The sequence below is a fragment of the Limulus polyphemus genome, unplaced genomic scaffold (genome assembly GCF_000517525.1).
Source record: "Limulus polyphemus unplaced genomic scaffold, Limulus_polyphemus-2.1.2 Scaffold1030, whole genome shotgun sequence".
Classification (NCBI taxonomy): Eukaryota; Metazoa; Arthropoda; class Merostomata; order Xiphosura; family Limulidae; genus Limulus; species Limulus polyphemus.
The window spans coordinates 86893-105842 of record NW_013666640.1 but is presented as its reverse complement, the minus strand read 5'-3'; the positions used below and the strand labels follow the sequence as shown (position 1 = coordinate 105842).

At 30.3% G+C, this 18950-nt stretch overlaps 1 protein-coding gene across 3 annotated transcripts in view; it reads right to left on the bottom strand.

Moving 5' to 3' along the window:
- LOC106461781 (kinesin-like protein KIF16B) overlaps positions 1–18950 on the bottom strand; it is a 123299-nt gene that overhangs the window by 28108 nt on the left and 76241 nt on the right. For all 3 annotated transcript variants that reach the window (XM_022388827.1, XM_013921634.2, XM_022388826.1), the window contains 9 exons: positions 16663–16785; positions 15170–15221; positions 12127–12264; positions 11221–11309; positions 7711–7796; positions 6291–6344; positions 4507–4660; positions 3567–3737; positions 567–740 (listed from right to left, as the gene is read on the bottom strand). In XM_022388827.1, the coding sequence (XP_022244535.1) occupies positions 567–740; positions 3567–3737; positions 4507–4660; positions 6291–6344; positions 7711–7796; positions 11221–11309; positions 12127–12264; positions 15170–15221; positions 16663–16785 (1041 nt within the window). The remainder of the gene's footprint in view (positions 1–566; positions 741–3566; positions 3738–4506; positions 4661–6290; positions 6345–7710; positions 7797–11220; positions 11310–12126; positions 12265–15169; positions 15222–16662; positions 16786–18950) is intronic.

Here is an 18950-nt window from a genome sequence, read left to right as displayed (position 1 = left end):
TAATTTGTTATCAAAACATAGAAGAAATACTGTTCAGAAAACTAAAGTAGGCAAACACTCTCTTACCAAAACAAAGTTAAAAAAAAAGGTGTATAACTAAACTGAAGTAAATATACCCTGTTAACAAAGTTAAATGCAAATAAGATGTATTAGTCAACTAAACATACACTCTTCAAATATAAATTGTAAATATATTGTCATGTTTACTAACTGGTAACCCATAACATCTTTATTTCACTATTTAACTTTTAACATAGCTCTTGAACAATAACATAAATGACTTGGAAATTGAAGCCATCTGTCAATATCAACCAGTTAGCTGGACATTAGCTTGCCGAACTTAAGTACAAAGTACTCTAGACAAAACAACTTACAAACAACCAATTTAAAAAAATTGAATTCATAAATACGCTCTCTTACTGAACTAATATGATTTTAATGTGTTTTAGCAGAGTAAGGTATCATATGACATGCTCTGAAATCAATATGAAATGTTGCAAGCTCATTACAGCATTACCTTGAGGTAGACATGAACAAGAAATGTTACAAGTACATTATAGCATTACCTGGAGGTACTTCTGTTGCTGCAACCACTCTACTGTCTCCTTTTCTTCACGTAGTTCAGTCTCTTTACTCTCTTTCAGCTGCAATTCTTTTGATTTGTAGTTCTCTATACGTTTCCATTCTTCCATTAACTCCTGACGTTGATTTTCTACTTCAGTAAAAAGTTGTGATTTTCTCTAGAAAGATGAAAAAGTAATAATAATTACATATAAGTGTTTTCAACATGAAACTGGCAATAAAAAAACCAATATTATCAGCAAATACTACAATTCTATCCTTCCAGAACGATAACTAACTATAGACTAATATTATGTTAGTTTCAGCAACACTATCAGGAGAATACTAATACCTATTAATATATAAAATAACAACTCCACAGCAAAAGAAATAAATCTGCCATATAATGTAGAATAGTTTCCCATAATAGATTGCAATATGCTGGTCTCGACACCAACGGACCCTAATGCCAAAATGCAGTAACATATAACACGTTTAGTGTAATAAAATATTAATGTTCTAGTCTTAGCAGAAACAACAGAGAACCTACAGTACATGCAAAGCTCACAGATGCTTGAAATCACATGGGAATGTTTTGTTTTGTTTACCAAGAATGTAAATGTTGAGCTCCATCTTAAAAGTAGGAAAGTAAGCCTACATCCTTGAAAAGTTGCTGGAATTGTAGTATAAATTATTTCTGAGACATTTAGGTAGTGCTAGAGAAGCCTCTTTTCTTTTTTTCTTAACAAATTTTTTAAATTTCAATAAATTTCCTTATTGCTTTTTTTTAAGTTTTGGTACAAAACTACGATTGTTTTTATTTAAAAGATTTTCTGAGAATACTAATGATAGAGAAAGAAGATTTTGCACAGGTGAGATTCACAGTGAAAAACCAATGTTATAGCAGCTTTCAATTACAAATTAAAACTTCAAGTTCAATTGAGTATAATAAAGATATAGATCTAATAAATGGCAAAATTCCTCCCTCTCATTTCCTATTATGCAGGAAGAAGTAATAGCTGAGTGGTTTGGCTAGATAAAACACAGTAATGAAAACATATATACACTAACATTCAAAATTACTATATATTATTGACTGGATAAAATTATCTGAAAAAAAGACAAAGCTGAAAAATTGCTATGTATATCAGTGACAAGCTACAGTATCCACATACTGAAGTAAAGTAACGTGTTCTGCTACGTGTGATATCACGCCTACAAAAACAACAGTTTACAAGCTTCACGACAGGAAGAATGACCTAATCATGGTTTATAAGAAAGTTATTTAGAAAGAGACCATAAATGTAAGCTAATGAGGTGGCCTTCAATCAATAATTCAAGTAAAACATTTTACATAAGAGTTTAAAATTGAAAAAATATTTTGAATTCACAATATTCTGTGAAGCAATTTTTAAGTTCTACAAATATTTCCTTATTTATAATGCATGAGATGCATAAATGACTTAACCCTATAACAACAAAGCCACTTTTAAAACTCTTTCTGTGCATGTTACTGAGTTACATTCAAAAAAGTAATTAAACCACTTTACTATCAATGTATTTTAATGAAATTATTATTATTAAGTATGTTATAATTCAAAGTTTTATATTATCTAATTTTTTATTCCTTTATTTCAAAAGAAATCTAAAATATTATATAAAACTTAAGTTTTGATATCTCATTATACGCTTGCAGTTACAATTTTCAAATTTAAGAGCTGGTATAGAAGAAACTGTGTGTAATGAAGACGATTTTGTGTAGACATTCAAAGCTCAGTATATAGGTTGTTTACCAGTAATTTGAGTACATTCCATGAACTTATCTTAAATGGTTTTAAAATTTCCTCAGTTCAAGATAAGCCACACCCACTTGCAAAGTAGATGTGTCACTAGGCAACAGTTTTAAATTTAATGGCATGCTTATAACCAATAGAAAGGGCATATTTCATGCTATATCTTGTAAAGAGGTCGTGGATATTAGTCAATGTATGCATTTCATTAAGGAAATTGGAAGGAATCTTAGTCCATTGTTGAGAGTGGTGTCTCTAGCACTTGGCTATTTTTTTTGCCTTATACAAGTTATTTTGATAGACATTTAAATTACATTTCAGTTTTTCTTTTATATTTTAGTTAAATATGTATTATTTGTGTTTTAAAATTTATATTGAAAAGTTTAATGATTTGATAAATTTATTCTATGCTTTGCCTTGCTAAACAATTGTCCACAAAGTTACAAGTGCAAACAAAATTTTGCCTGATACTAAACCTTCTCTGCCAATGTTGATGTTCTATCACCCGTGAGCACCTGTTGATGCGTGTCAACATAAATACTAAAAAATAAAGAACAGGAAAGGAAAATAAAATACTAAAAATAAACTAAGTGAAAAGGTAAAAGACATAAAATTATGCATATGATCCAAAGAATATATATTAAGATTACTCAATGAAGAGTTAAAAGGTATGTATATATTTCAAATTCTTAATTTCAAGCATTTCATTGCACTGTACATTGATGATAATAGCTAGAGTTAGTGATATGGTAGAAAAAAATGGAAAATAAGATAAAAACATTTACATTAAAAAAACTTTTGATATTCATTTAGTAGGTTCTAGAGATTATGCAAGTGAAATGTTAAAACTAAGACAATAAATAGTATTTTTATACTCAAAATAAAAATCGCCTTGCAGGTGAATTATTAAATAATGAATTTTTTAGAAATAGTAGGAAAAAAAAACTTATTTTTCTCAAACTACATACTTTAATGAAAGTTCTTGTGAAGTTTTAAACAATTTTATCCACAGGTTTTATTACTGAAATTAAATTTAATAAGAGTTATGTAACATGCTTAAGTCTGAAGCATGTCATTGTTATTGGGTTAAACTATTGTAATTAAAAATTTTCAGAATGCACTTCAAAGTTTCAAAACATGTTTTTATTTCACACTTTCCCTTCATTTATTTATTATTATTTGTATCTGCAAAAACAAGCAGAAAACTAATATTACCTCTTGCAACAATTGTCGAGCTTTAGAGAACGTCTGTAAGTAATCTTTTTCTTGTTTCCTTAGCTCTTCCAGTTCCAGATTAATCTCTTGAATATTTCCCATCAACTCTTTCTCTCTACTCATCTTTTCACTATCCAGTTTTCTTTCATTTTCAGACATTTCTTCTGTAGACTTAGTAAAAAATAATAATAAAGTTTGTTACAAAATAAAACTGGGACTCAAAAATTGTATGCTATAAATATGCATAATAACGCACGAAAAAAATTTACAGAAAAAAATATTGCCAGTGGTCAATGTCTCACAATACAGCTAAAATTGGTGTAATTTTAATCATTTCCAAAAACGGTATTTTACAATGAACTGAATGCTATACAAAAAGCTTTTAATATACTTAAATCTAGATCCAAAGAAATGAGTGTGCTTTTTCACTGAGCATCTTTTCTTGATTCTACAGTCAGAATAAAGGAATGAAAAAGGATCCAGTAAAAGTTGAAGGTACATAGAACCAACCAATACTAAGAAACATGTGATTATGTCAATGGACTGCTGGGTTTATACTTGTTTTTTAAAAAACACATTTCTGACACAGCTTGTCCTCTACAACAGGCATTAAAGGAATCACCCAAGTTTTTTGGTCAGAAAATGAAAATATTTTAGGTGTTCTAAAGAAAATTCTAGCCTCAACACCAATGTTAGTGCACCTTATTCATGGAAAGTTTGACTGATCTAAGATAAAAGTATAGTGCTTCCATAGTAGCAACTATTGTATTGTATGTGCAGGGTGGGAAGGAAATTTACTGTTGTCAAGTTCAGAAAATCCACTGATTCATTGCAATTTTATCCCAATGATGTATAATACTAAACTCTTCAGTCAACTGATATCTTTATAGAACTTGCAATCCAGTGAAACCTAATTAAGACTTCTTTGTACTATATTTACTTGTTGCAGCTGTTGTTGAAGGTTTTCATTTTTCTCCTGCAACATGGCTAATTCTTTGTGCTTTTGCTCCAACATTTCCTCTAATATCTCTTGTTCCTTCTGTCGTTTTACCTCGGCAATTCTATGTTGATCTTCAAGTTCTTGAATTTGTTTTCTGAATAAATTAATAATTAATAATCACACAAAAAACACCCTATAAGAAAATGGTGATAAATTACTTTCTTTATGATTTATTGATTCCAGTGTGAAATAATCAAACAAAGTTAAAATGAATTCTAATTCTTAGTAATAAATTAACTGACAAATCTTGGCCACTATTTTTTTAGGCACAATGCAAGATACTTCCACAAAAAGCTGAGATAAGGGTATTTAAAAGAACTTTTTAAAAACAATTCTGAGAAAAATTTATGGAAAGAATCTAATCAAAAGTCAAACAAGTAGGTCTCTTAAAAGAAAGGATCCCCTAAACAAAGTAAGTCAGAACTAAGGTTTCTTGCAGTAGAAGAGAAATCATAGGATTTTGTTTGTTTAAAAGTTTATCAAGAGTCTCTTTTTATATTCTTAATTATAAATTCAAGAACAAAATTGTATTTTCACTCTACATGGGCTCAGTCAAATTGACCGACCATGTAACCACTTTGTACTTGTTTAAAGTCATTATAGTTTTGATACTATTAACTTTTATTATAGTAGGTATATCTTCACAAAATTTGGCAGACTTTCAGCAAATATTATAAGTCTTTCACGTACAAAAAAAACAGATTTTTTTTGTGAAGTATTTTTAATACACTAAAAAGCTTTGTACATACATTGAGTCTTTTTTTTGTTTACTAGTCCGAGTGCAAAGTGATTTTTCATATTAAGATTCAAAATACTTTTATTTCAAAAATCTCAAATTTCATTTGCATAATCTCTAAAAACCTCCTAAATACATTTCAAACGTTTTTTTTCCAATAAAATTTTATATTTTATCTGTTATTTTCTCTACCCTAACTCTGTACAAGGTTGGTCAATTTGACAAGACCTTGTAACTACCGAAAAAAAATGTAAATAAAATTAAATTACCCTTTCTTTGTTTCTAGAATGACTTCAAATTCTAACATGAAACTACATTCGTTTATCCTAAGTAGTTTTAAACATGTAACAGTATACATCTATTTATACTTACATTTTATTGTTTTATTGCCTTTTGCATTGTGCAGAGGGGTTTAAGTACTTTTCTGATTTGGAGGATTTTAGATGAAATAAAGATTAGTTGCTGGAGTGAAGAAGGTCTTTTAGATGTTAATATTTGAATTGATTATTTTTGGTGAATTTAAACTTCATATATTTTGGATACCTTTGTTGAACATAGTGAAACCAGTAATGATTTTGGGTGTTTTCATAAGAAGACTTGTATGCCAACTCTGAAAGCATTAACAATTTCTTTTTCACCCAAGTCAAAATATTATTTAAAAACAAAAAAAAACTGTGGAAAACTGAAAAACCTGAGACGTGACTGCAAGGTTTTTATATGACACACAAATAACATAAATTATTATAAAATTTTGATACGGTTCACAAGTTTAAGTGCATGTATTCTTGGCCCATAAAACTAACAGTTTTGTGCTTTACCTATCAATTAATCAAGAAAAGAGTAGTCAGATTTGGTATGAGGGCGTGAATATCAACTGAAACTAAGCAACAGTAAGTACCCTACAAATCAGTTAGACAAGGTATAATTAATTAACTTACTATAAGAAGTGCACAAAATGTTTCATACTGATTATTTTTTTTATACAAACCTTTTTATTTCCAATTCTTCTCCATGAAATGCCTTCAAGCTTTCTATTTCAAGCCTATATAATGAAAACAAAATTATAAAAATATTGAATCACTTTTTTTCTACTACATTCACTACACTTGTATTAGCATGGAAATCACAAAAGCAAGTGTGTGTTAAACCTTGTTGGCAGCATAACTCAGAAAATGCTCATATTACTAATACTAGCTTCTTATGAAATTAAAGAAGAAAGTTTAAGCTACTATTATGGTTAAAAAAAAATAACAATTTTGAACTTTTTTTTCAGTAATATTCACAAAAACAACACAATCTCCTCAAGTAAACTGGAACATTGTATCTAATTCCATGAACAAAATTATAACAAAGCAAATATCTCAGTTAATTCAAGGTTTTTCATTTTTCTAAGATATCTAAGGGCAACTTGCAAAGACCACTTTCAAACAGAGATAACAGAGTAAGAATACTGACAATTTAAAAGCAATCTTAACTTCAAAAAGTGTCTTCATCATTTATTAATTCACATTTTGTGTGAATTTGTTTGTCCATGAACTTGTCCCACAGTTATGGAGCTACCAGGACCAAACTTTGCAGGCAGACTCAGGGTATATCCTAAACTATATGGTGTAACCCTACCTTTCTTATTTGGGGTACCATTACCAATACACTAAGAAAGTCATCCAGGCATGGTGAAGTTTAGGAGTAGGTTGTAAGGGTACCTGAATACAAATATGGAATTGGATTTTGTGTTCATGGACCCCCCCCTCAGGATCCTGGGGTTTCATGTTTGAAACTGTGTTCATAACTCCACTCACAAGCTGGTAGGGATAATGGGTAGCAATTAGGGATAATGGAAGAGCTTGATCAATACATTTGAGCCTCTGTCAGTATGATGGATCCTTGAACCCCCTCAAAGGAATTTGGGTATTTTATGCTAGTTCTGTTTAAAACAACAATACACTTTTTCACTCCTGATATAGTGGCACAATGTGCCTGAAAAGAAATTACACTTTAATATTTTAGAAAAAGTATAAAAATAACAAAATAAAGTATACACTCTAAAAATTGATATATTGTAAGATTATCTTTTTCACTTAGAATAGTGTATAGGTATTTCTTTTACTAATTATCTTATTTCAAGTGAGGCATTTTCTGAGCTCCATATTAATAGTTTATGATTACTTTAATATTTAAGGTATAACAAGGCTTTATCGAGTAAATTATTATTAAGGTAAAGGTCTGATAATGCTATAGGGTCATAAGAGTATGGAAAACATGTTTAGTCAAATAAAGGCCAGACAAACCAAACATCTTAAGAATCTGTAGTACATTTACTCAGGAAATATTCTGCTAATGCACTCTGGTATTTTGAGTTAGCTATGTGTGTTTCTCATTCCATTCTTTAAAAAAAGCAATATTCTTACCTTGGAGAATTTAAGTTTTCAACAGATCTAGCCAAGTCGGATGTTGAACGGCTCAATAATGACAACCGTGGCAAATTTAAAGTGGCCTATCATGCACAAAATAAAATATTAATCTTGTTAAGAAATAATAAAAATAAAATCAGTTGTATTCATAAGTTATTATAAGCAATATAAGCTTAACAAATTTCCCTGTTAAAAGTGAAGAATTAACCTAAAACACTAAAACATGTACATTTGTTGCCTCCCCCAGACACTCCTACACACCTTAACCCATTGATTGATGATTTGCTATATAGGGTATGGTCTGCCTTCAATAGTTGAATGCAAGTGTGTTCTATACAGTGTATACTTGCAAAAATGTTGCAAGCATTTAAAGCAGCCACAGTCAAAGGGTTAAAGATGCTATAAACACATCAAATGATTTGACTTGATACCTGCTGCTTCAACTTATCATTACACACACCTGCTGCTTCAGTTTGACAACAAAGTGTACTGCAACGGCTTGATATTGCTATAAACATACCTACTGATTCGACTTGATACCTGCTGCTTCAACTTATCATTATACACACCTGCTGCTTCAGTTTGACAACAAAGTGTACTGCAACGGCTTGATATTGCTATAAACATACCTACTGATTCGACTTGATACCTGCTGCTTCAACTTATCATTATACACACCTGCTCCTTCAGCTTTACACCACAAGCATACAATTACATCTTGATATTGCAATAAACACACCAACTGATTTGACTTGATGTCATTACACCAATCAGGTGTTTCAGCCTGACACTACAGCATATCTATTTTTATTGTTCGATAATATCACACAACTCTGCCACTTCAATTTGATCTACAAATATTACACAAACATCTACTACTTCAGCCTGACACTACAGCATATCTATTTTTATTGTTCGATAATATCACACAACTCTGCCACTTCAATTTGATCTACAAATATTACACAAACATCTACTACTTCAGCTTGACACCACCACACAAACATATACTGCTTTATCTTAACACCACAACATGTACATCAACAGCTTCAGCTTGATACCATCATACAGAAATCTATTGTTTCAACTTGATACCACCATACCGGCATCTACTGCTACAGTTTGATACTACCACACAGACATTGTTGTTTCAGCTTGATACTACCAAACTGACATTACTGTTTCAGCTTGATACTACCAAACTGACATTACTGTTTCAGCTTGATACTACCAAACTGACATTACTGTTTCAGCTTGATACTACCAAACTGACATTACTGTTTCAGCTTGATACTACCAAACTGACATTATTGTTTCAGCTTGATACTACCAAACTGACATTATTGTTTCAACTTGATACTACCAAACTGACATTATTGTTTCAGCTTGATACTACCACACCAACATTATTGTTCCGGCTTGATACTGCCACACAGACATTGTTGTTTCAGAATGACACTACCACACAGACATTGTTGTTTCAGAATGACACTACCACACAGACATTGTTGTTTCAGAATGACACTACCACACTGACATCTATTACTTCATCTTGACACCACACATACATCTATTGCTGCAGTTTGATACCATCACAAAGACATCTACTGCTTCAGGTTGATGCCACCACAAAAAAACATCTATTAATTTAGCTTGTTAAAAATTGATCTTTTCTCTTTGATTGATAGATAAAAAGACTGTTTATCCAATCCAACATTACAAAAAAAGCTAAAGAGAAACAAGTGTTTAACTGTTATGATGTGACAAGCAGATTTACCCCACAGCATCACAGAAACCTTTCCTTCCACTGCAAAAAGCAGGAATACCCTCAAGTCCTTGAAAGACATACCACATCTCCATGGTGCTGCCATTTGTGAGCAACACCACAACTAGTGGATGTGTTTATATATGCTCAGCATCAGCTCACACAGTAAGTAGCTCCGTGATCTAAGGTTAATTTTATTGATTTATTACAGTTTGATTATGTGATACCTTACACACATATATTCAGTATTCTAGTATCTATCATCTGATATACTAATATAAGACAGAGGTTTTTGTAATGATGTGGTACAATGAATGCATATGTTAGTGTTCATCATTTGTCATTCATTTTTTCTGTTCAGCATTCATGTGTACATCAGGGAATTGTTGTGTCAGATATATAAGATATATCATCTTCTTTTGATACTGAAAAAGAAATAGAAAAGATCAAATTCCTAATTTCATTTTTTGGAAACCAGCCAAAAATGTAATTATGTAACAAAAGAGTTAAAGCCAGTCTCACAAACAACGAGTTAATAATAAAATATTCCACCCTTTTCATTTTATCTTGGCAGAAAGCCATTATTACCTAACATGTTCTTATTCATCTAATTTTTACTTAATTTTTCTTTGTGTGTTCAGGTAAAATAACATTTTCTTTGCTGCCAAGTTTATTTGTTGAATTTTGTGCAAAGGGCTATCTGCATAGCTGTTCCTAATTTTGAAGTTATAGATAAGAAGGAAGGCAGCTAGACAAAACCACAAACTGCTGTTCTAATTGAATAATGGGATTGACTGTCACATTATAAAGCTCCCACAGCTGAAAGGGTGAGCATGTTTGGTGATGGGATTTAAACTTGCAATCTGCAGATTGTGAGTCAAACTCCCTAACCAATAGGCCATGCAGAGCCAGATCCAAAGTTTAAATATGCCATTGTTTATTACTTGAATTTTTTTAAAATATCAAATAGTATTATTAATATAAATTGATACAAAAACTTTTAGATATGGTGTGTTAAGTAATGGTAGGATATCATTTCTTTAAGATACTATCTGCAGTAAAGTCATGTAATTATTTTTTTGATATGAGCCATTTATGGTTAAATCTATTGCTTATCTTTAATATTGTCTGAAATTAATTTCTAGATTAATCCATAGTTTCTGTAATATGTCTTACTTGCAAGATTAGAGTAATTAATAACTTCTGTAAGCTGTTTGAAATGCAGTATTAGAGTAACCCATAATTTCTGTAAAATGTCTGAGTAGCTTGGCCCAACAAGCCTAATCAGCTTTAACCTAACAAAAAGATTTACAACTAACTTTAGTTTAATTAGGTAACACGATCTAACAGGTGCAAATAGTTCTGAACAGAACAACAGGCCACATAACTGTTAACTCACAAATAACAAAGTACAGTTTAATTAGGTAACATGATGTAAAAGGTGTGAATAGTGCTGAACTGAACTAAATGTCACATAACTGTTACATGGTCCAACATGCCTAATTAGTTTGATCTAAGCAAAATGCTTCATGTCTAACTATTTACAGCCAAAAAAAGACAGTTTAAATGGGTACTAAACACATCTGATGAGTTTTGATCTCAGCAGTATGTTTCATAGACAGCAGCTTATAGCCAACCAAGTATAGTTTAAATCCACAGTTGGTTAAATACTTTTAGCAGTTTTAGTATGTCAAAAAAATGAAAAAACTGACATTTTAATAAAAATATCTTTAACGGCTTACTCCCTTTTCTTTTTCCTTTCGCAGTCTTTCTACCTCAGCAGGATCATTGAAACGGAACATGTTCGTCAACCCAAGCAGAATTACACAACCTAGGTAACAGGATAAAATATTAGTATTTTAAATACCAATGAAATTACCTGTATAATATTTAAAGTTCTACAAAACAGAGAAAACCAAGTTTTAGTTTTTAAAAACAAACCAACATAAAAATTACAAATCAACTGCTAAAATATTATATAAATTAGTGAGCTGAAAAAATGCAGTTTCATTAATTTTTCATTCTCTTAGTTTATGCTTGAATCATTAGATTTTTTTAGTTTCATATTTCATCACATTTTCATACTACACATTCTGTTTATATTTCTACTGCCCACCAGGAAATAGAAATGATGTTTGAAAATGTTCAAAACAAAATTGTGTGACAATATCCATAACTTTCTCTGTCTTACGAATGACTTTACTAAAGAAAAAAAGTTTTGATTCTCAAACTTATAAAACTGTGTTTCATATATGAACTATTACACTTTGGAAAGACATATTTCACATGAAATCAGGAAAATAACTCTCAGATTAATTACCCGAGTCTAAATTGGAAGATGAATACATTAAAATTTGAGTACTGAAGACACTGATCTATATATGATGAAAAACAGATGGAAATTAAAACCATTATCACACAGTTTTTGAGGGAATGAAGCAGGTGGAAAATTACAAATCTCAATAATATGTACGGATGGAACTGATGTGAGCAATAATGGAAAATTACAACCTTTAGTAATGTAGACTGTTGGAATTGGTGCTATACAAATGGAAAATTTCAACCCTCAGTCAACTATTACAAGAATCTTTCATTCCTTATGTATAATTGTAGCTTTGTGGCTGATGGAAGGCTAGAGTACTACTTACCATGTGATAGTTTGGTAGGGGAATCAATTGCAATGTTATTGACAAAACATTGAGCTTTTTCTAAAGGTATGAGGGTAGCTTTGCCATTCTCTAGCTGGATAATACAGTGTTGATTCTCAACTTCCACTCCATTCAGTACTATAAAATAATACCACACATTGTGTTTTAAATGTGCAATACACTAAACTGCAAAATCATATTTCTAGTAAAATTCACACAGTTAACCCTTTCATTACGAGTCGAGTGGAATCCACCCAGATCATAACCACGAAAGTAACCAATAGAGTAATTATACTATGATTTTTGATAATGTTTGCACATCATTACAAAATTTTGCAAGCTATTGGTAAACATTACAAAGTTTTTCATACACAAAATATCAGGTTTTTAAATTAAGTATATAAATTTTATCGTAAACCTTTTTCTTTCAGAATGTTGACTATCCAACAGGTTTTTTTACACAGTACAGAACCAAGTCATATATACTACTTTTATCATAATAATGAAGGTATGGAGTTATTAGTATATTAGAAATAACATGTTTTGGTAAATTAAAGAGAGTCTGGAGTTATTATGGAGTTAGCAAAGGAAAATTAAATAGTAATTTCTTTTGGGGGGGAAGAAAATTAAACTGTTTCTAACCAACATGCAAAATAGCTACTACTAAGTGTCATCAATTAACTCACTCAACACGAGCTTGGTCAATTTGACCAACCATGTGACCTCTTTGTACTTGTTTAAAGTATTTATAGATTCAATATAGCGTGTATAATCTGGCAGTCTTTCAGTTAATATTATATGTCTTTCACATACAAAAAATCATATTTTTTAATTGAAGTATTTTTAATAAACTAAAATAAAGATTTTTCCATTAATATATTGAGTAATTTTCATATTAATTATCCTCATCTAAAAATTCTCAAATTTCCTTTGTGTAATCCCCAAAACTTGCTATATGCATTTAAAACGTTTTTTTTCAGTAAAACTTTATAGTTTGTGTTATTTTCCCAACCCTATCTCAAAACGAGATTGGTCAATTTGACCAACCTCGTTAACCACCAAAAAAAAATAAAAAATAAAAATAAACCTAAATTAACCTTTTTTTCTTTCCAGAATGACTTCAAATTGTAACATGAAACTACATTCCTGTATCCTATTTAGCTCCAAGATCATAACAGTATACATCTATTTATAATTAAATTTTATTGTTTCATTGCCCTTTGAACTGTGCCTAACTACTATTCATGCCATTATAAGTTGTAAATCACTCGGGGAATATGCAGCTCATGTTACACTAACAAATTACATTACCCATGAGCTGTTCATGTGTGTGCCTTGTGAAACATTTTTATTATAATATTATTATACATTTTACCTAATCTAATCTTAACAAACCCAAAAGGATCCTTATTTTTACATTTGAGTTACTTTTATGATTATACATAAAGAATAAACATGAAAAACAAGAAATAAAATACTTAACTAATCTTCTTTTTTTTCTTCCTGTCCGTTTTCAAAGAGAGAGTTAACCCTCATTTTTTATACTAATGATAGTAATGCACTTAATTTTTATTTAATTAAATAATGCACCAAAGAATATAGACTAATAACATACAAAAAATAGACAAATTCCCTTACCTCTCAAAATTTTTCTAGTTTTCTAACTATGTGACAAGAGCAGTTACAAATTTTTCCAAGCTAGTCGTCAACTTTCCCATGAGAACGACGTTGGTAGTATGAGTAAAATTGACATCTAACTATTCAGAACATAATGTTACACAATATGTCATTTGATAGGTGAAAACCTTGACTTTCTATTGGTTATAGGTAATATATAATGAAACGTAAGAGAGAACTATCAACAAATTCTGAAAGAGAGGATGTGACAAGAGGGGTCTGATTTTCTATTCAATAGCTATGTAACCAAACAAAATTTAAGACTAAAAAATTATGGTTTGTCTTAACAATAACGATTTTATAGAGAGTAATTTATGCATTACTTAAAATCACCCATTGAAATAGTACTTGTATTTTGTATTTATGACTAAGCTACTAAGGCTAGTTGTTTACATAATTTATATCCATCCAATAAAATATCCAGTTTACATGATTAATTTCATAACCATCTATAAATTCACTTGTCAACTCCGTAAAGTTTACATTATTTATAGCCATTCAAAAATTCATTGGTTGAACAAATCAAGTTTATGTGATTTAATTCTACCCATTTACTCACTCACAGGATCAGTATGCCTATATAGTTTATTTCAATCCATATATATGTTGACTGATGAATCATTAAAATTAAAATGATTTTTTTATTACCAAAGTAAAAAGGTGCCTTTTATTTGCAAGAATATGTAACTCATAAGTATTCGGAGAGTGAAACATTTTTTTTAAGACCAACTTCAGTAACAGCTGTACCTGAATCAATATTAAGATTGATATATATACATGAAAACAAACAATCATATGGTGAACAGTCCAATTTCAAAGAGTAACTGCATAAATTTTTGTTACATCAATTTTATTATTAATCATATTAATTAACAAATATGAAATTCGGTCCTATTAATTACTGCAAAGTATCACAAAATACAACAAACTGGCCACAAAGTATTCATAAAGCACCACAAGTATACGTGCAATAAGGTTGGATATTCTTGGTTTCAACAACATTGTAATTTCATTTGTAGAAACCATCACAGTATCTTTTAAGCCTTTTACTAATATTTTATGTTATCCTGTAAGTTCATTATTAAGTAACTTCCATTACCCATATTGTGCGTGTGTGTGTGTGTGTATATATATCTTATTTATTTAGTTTATTCTTTAATTTGTTGTAATTTGTAGAGCCCATAAAATTCCCTCATATTTTTTTACTTTTTCTTTTGAAAAATAGAATGCTACTAGATAATTCATCAAATTCTATATTTAAGAATGTAAAAAACTATAACATACAGGTTTTAATACATATTGTTTATCATTGAATAAAATTTTTACTTTCTATAAAAAAAGGAAGATTTTCAGACCACAAACTCACCTATATCTTGTTTTATTGGTGCATTTTGTGTTCCAATAAGGGTCTTTCCTTCCTAAAAGTGAAAATAACATAAGATAAAACCTATAAAATATAAGAAAGGTATTGCACTACTCATTTGAAAAGATAATATTAGAGTACTTGTTTGTTTGTTTGTGTGTAATAAATATTTCATTATTAATTTTCTGGTCATGGAAATACAGAAATTGCTGACTACAAATAAATGTTAAAATTAAACCCATACATACACAGGCAGCTAAATAAACTATAGAAAACAATCCATAGCTACCAATCTGTAGAGGACAAACAGATAATCAGCAGATACTGATCTCTACAATCTAGATAAATCAGAGGATAAAAAGATAATCAGCAGATTCTGATCTCTACAATCTAGATAAATCAGAGGACAAGAAGATAATCAGCAGATACTGATCTCTACAATCTAGATAAATCAGAGGACAAGAAGATAATCAGCAGATACTGATATCTAAACTCTAGATGAAACAGAATGGGGGAAAAGAGAAGCCACAGATCTCTACAATATAGATGACTAATAATGGTTGGAGACAGCTTGAATGGGTAATGAAGAAAAACTTTAATATAAGTTTAACATAACAGCAAATGTACAACGTTTCAACAATGTTTTTGTCATCATCAGGTACAAGTTTTTCTTCATTACCCATTCAAGCCGTCTCTAAGCATTATTAGTCTCAAAGTGGGTTCCTCGTCATCGATTAGATAGATGACGTTAGTAAATGACAGTTTCAAATTTTTACCTAGTGATACTTTCAAAATAATTATAAGGGCATTGCAATCTTGTAATAAAAGACTATCTTCTGAAGTTAGCACATGTATTTTCATTCATTTTTGGGATTTCATCTTTGTCAGAATGTTGATCTATATTCACTATTAACTCAAAACAAAATTGTGATGTCATGAATAGATGCAAAGAAAGTTATTTTTTATATATATGTTTCACGTGTAGACGTGGTTGAGGCACAGTTTCCGTCAATACAAATTATGATAAAATTAATGGCAGGATAACAATAATCAGTTATAGAACTTTGTAAGTAATTTTCTCATACTTATGTAAGATGCGAGTATAAAACAACTTTTTCTGCTTAATTATGTTCTCAACATGATCGTTTTTGTTTGAGATGTAACAGAAAACCATTGTAATAAAGAGAAATTCTGAAGTACCTCATTTGTTCACTTAGGCTATAACCTTGTAAATATCAACACTTGAATAAAACAGTTAAATATTACTTTGAGCACTGTATTATTTTTGCTATTATCTTCCAAACAGCCTTAACAAGCTTTATTAGAGGGAATATTTAAATGATTTTGTTGTCTTCTAAATGACTTTATAAAAAATCTTAGTAGGTATTCCTAACAAGATAACAATTTTTTCTGTAGCCCTAAACAAATCAAAAGTTGAGAATAGCTAACAAGATAACTTAAGTTTCCGTGTTCCTTAAGTGTAAGAAGAGTATTACCTGAAGGTGGTAAAGAGTTATTCCAGTGCTCAACAAGTCATCGTCAATTCCTACAAGATGTGGTAGTTCTGAATCTAGCACAACACCTAGACCAGACTTACGTAGACCAAGGGTTCTTTGCTCCTGTAAAAATAGTTTTGAGGTTTTTTTCTCATATCTTATCCATGAATTTTCAGTAATAGTTAATTTAACAATTATTATTATAATAGGATATTATACTGAAACAATAAATACTCATCTTTAAAACTAGGTCACAGATTATTTTGATTTTTTTTTCTCCTTATTGAATTTTGATTATTTTCTTCTAACATCTTTCTATTTAATACTTTAGAATGGTTGAACCTGTTTTGACTTGATACTGGTCAAGTAGAAAATATTTCAAGGTAAGTGGCCAAAAGAAAGTCAAAAGTCATTTTAAAAACTGCTGATTCCTTGGACAAAATATTATTTTTATTCTAAAAGGTTTCGGTGACTGACTTATGATTCATTACATCAATTCACCACCAGAAGCTAACAAAATAAACGTAACTTGCTAAATAACTATATTAGAAAAATAAATCTTTTGTTCACAAGCATCAAGAATCATCATTACAGCTCCTTTATAAACACACCTATACAGTCACTGTCATCACAAACTATCACTAATATTTGTTTGTGCACACAGAAACAGCCACCAACACAAACTGTCACTAGTATCTGTTTGTGCATACAGGAATAGTCAAAGACACAAACTGTCACTAGTATTTGTTTGTGCATACAGGAATAGTCAAAGACACAAACTGTCCCTAGTATTTGTTTGTACATACAGGTATAGTGATTGGCACAAATTGTCACTAGTATTTGTTTGTTCATACAGTTACACCCAAATACTGTAGTACTTGTTCGTGCATACAGATACAATCAATTTTCTTTTACCACTTTGAAGCTTCTTTATATACTTGTTCTTACAAAATGAAAAGCATCATAACAATGATGTTACTAAATTAAATTATATATTGTTAACCAAGCTTTTGGAGACAGTTTATGATTTCTAATTCTACGACCACACAGCAAAGCAAATCCACGAACACTTTAATTATCAAATTTAGCACTGAAATTCACTCTGGAAGAGAAACTTCATTGAGAAGATTACCATCAAGGTGAAGTAAATTATATTAGAATAATGGATAAACAACAGCCACTAACTTGCTATGACCTCTATTTATTCCAGGAAAACAAAAGTAGGCTTGATCCCAGTATTGATGCAGTGTTAAATTAAAATCCCAAATAAAAGTATCAGATTTGGTATTTCAATTACTCTGTTATACTGCAGAGAAATATCATAATTAATCATTTTTATTTAAAATTGCCAAGTTCTTAACTAGTTCCAAGAAGGATGATTTAGGTGTGTTTATATTGTTGCATTGCAACTTATCCCTATACCAACCGGCACCATTTCTAAATTCATTTCTGAGCATGTTACTGCATTACATTCAAAATTTAATTAAACCACTTTACTATCCATGTATTTTAATGAAATTATTATTACCAAGTATGTTATAATTCAAAGGTTTATAACACCTAGGTTTTTAATCCTTTATTTCAAAAAAAACCTCTGAAACAATAATTAAAACTGCACTTTTGTTGTCATGTAATGCACTCATGGTTACAAATCTCAACTTTAAGAGCTGGTATAGAAGAAAAAACTGTGTATGTGTTTTCCAGATGTTCAAAGTACAACATATATAGGATGTTTACCAGTAATTTGATTGCATTCTAAGAACTTGTCCCAGAGGAAACCATTGTAAAACTTCATCAGTTCAAGATAAACCATACTCACTTGCAAAGTAGAAGCTGTGTTACTAAGGACAGCTTTAACTTGAATGTCATGCTTAAAACCAATAAAAAGACCAGATTTTATTCTATATTTTGTAACAAGGTCAGTTAGGCTATACAGGGATCCCTCGATTAATGCATTTTCGTTTAGTGCGCTTAAATTCTTTTATAACCAATATTCGATTAGTGCGTGCATAATACTCGATTAGTGCGGTAACACATTTCATTTTAACCATAGTAATTGAAAAGTAAGTTTTAGGCACCGAAATTAAAAATAGAAAATGGGTAACTATTTTACTTGTCAAGTTATTACTAGTGTCAACACCGGGGCCCCCTGACCCCGGGGTATTTTAGCGATTTTTTCACCTCTTGACCCGGGGTAAAATACTTGAACTACCCCGGGGCAAATCTTTACTATTTTACTGAACAAATATCTTTTTCATAACAATAATTCATAAAAACCATCGTCCTCA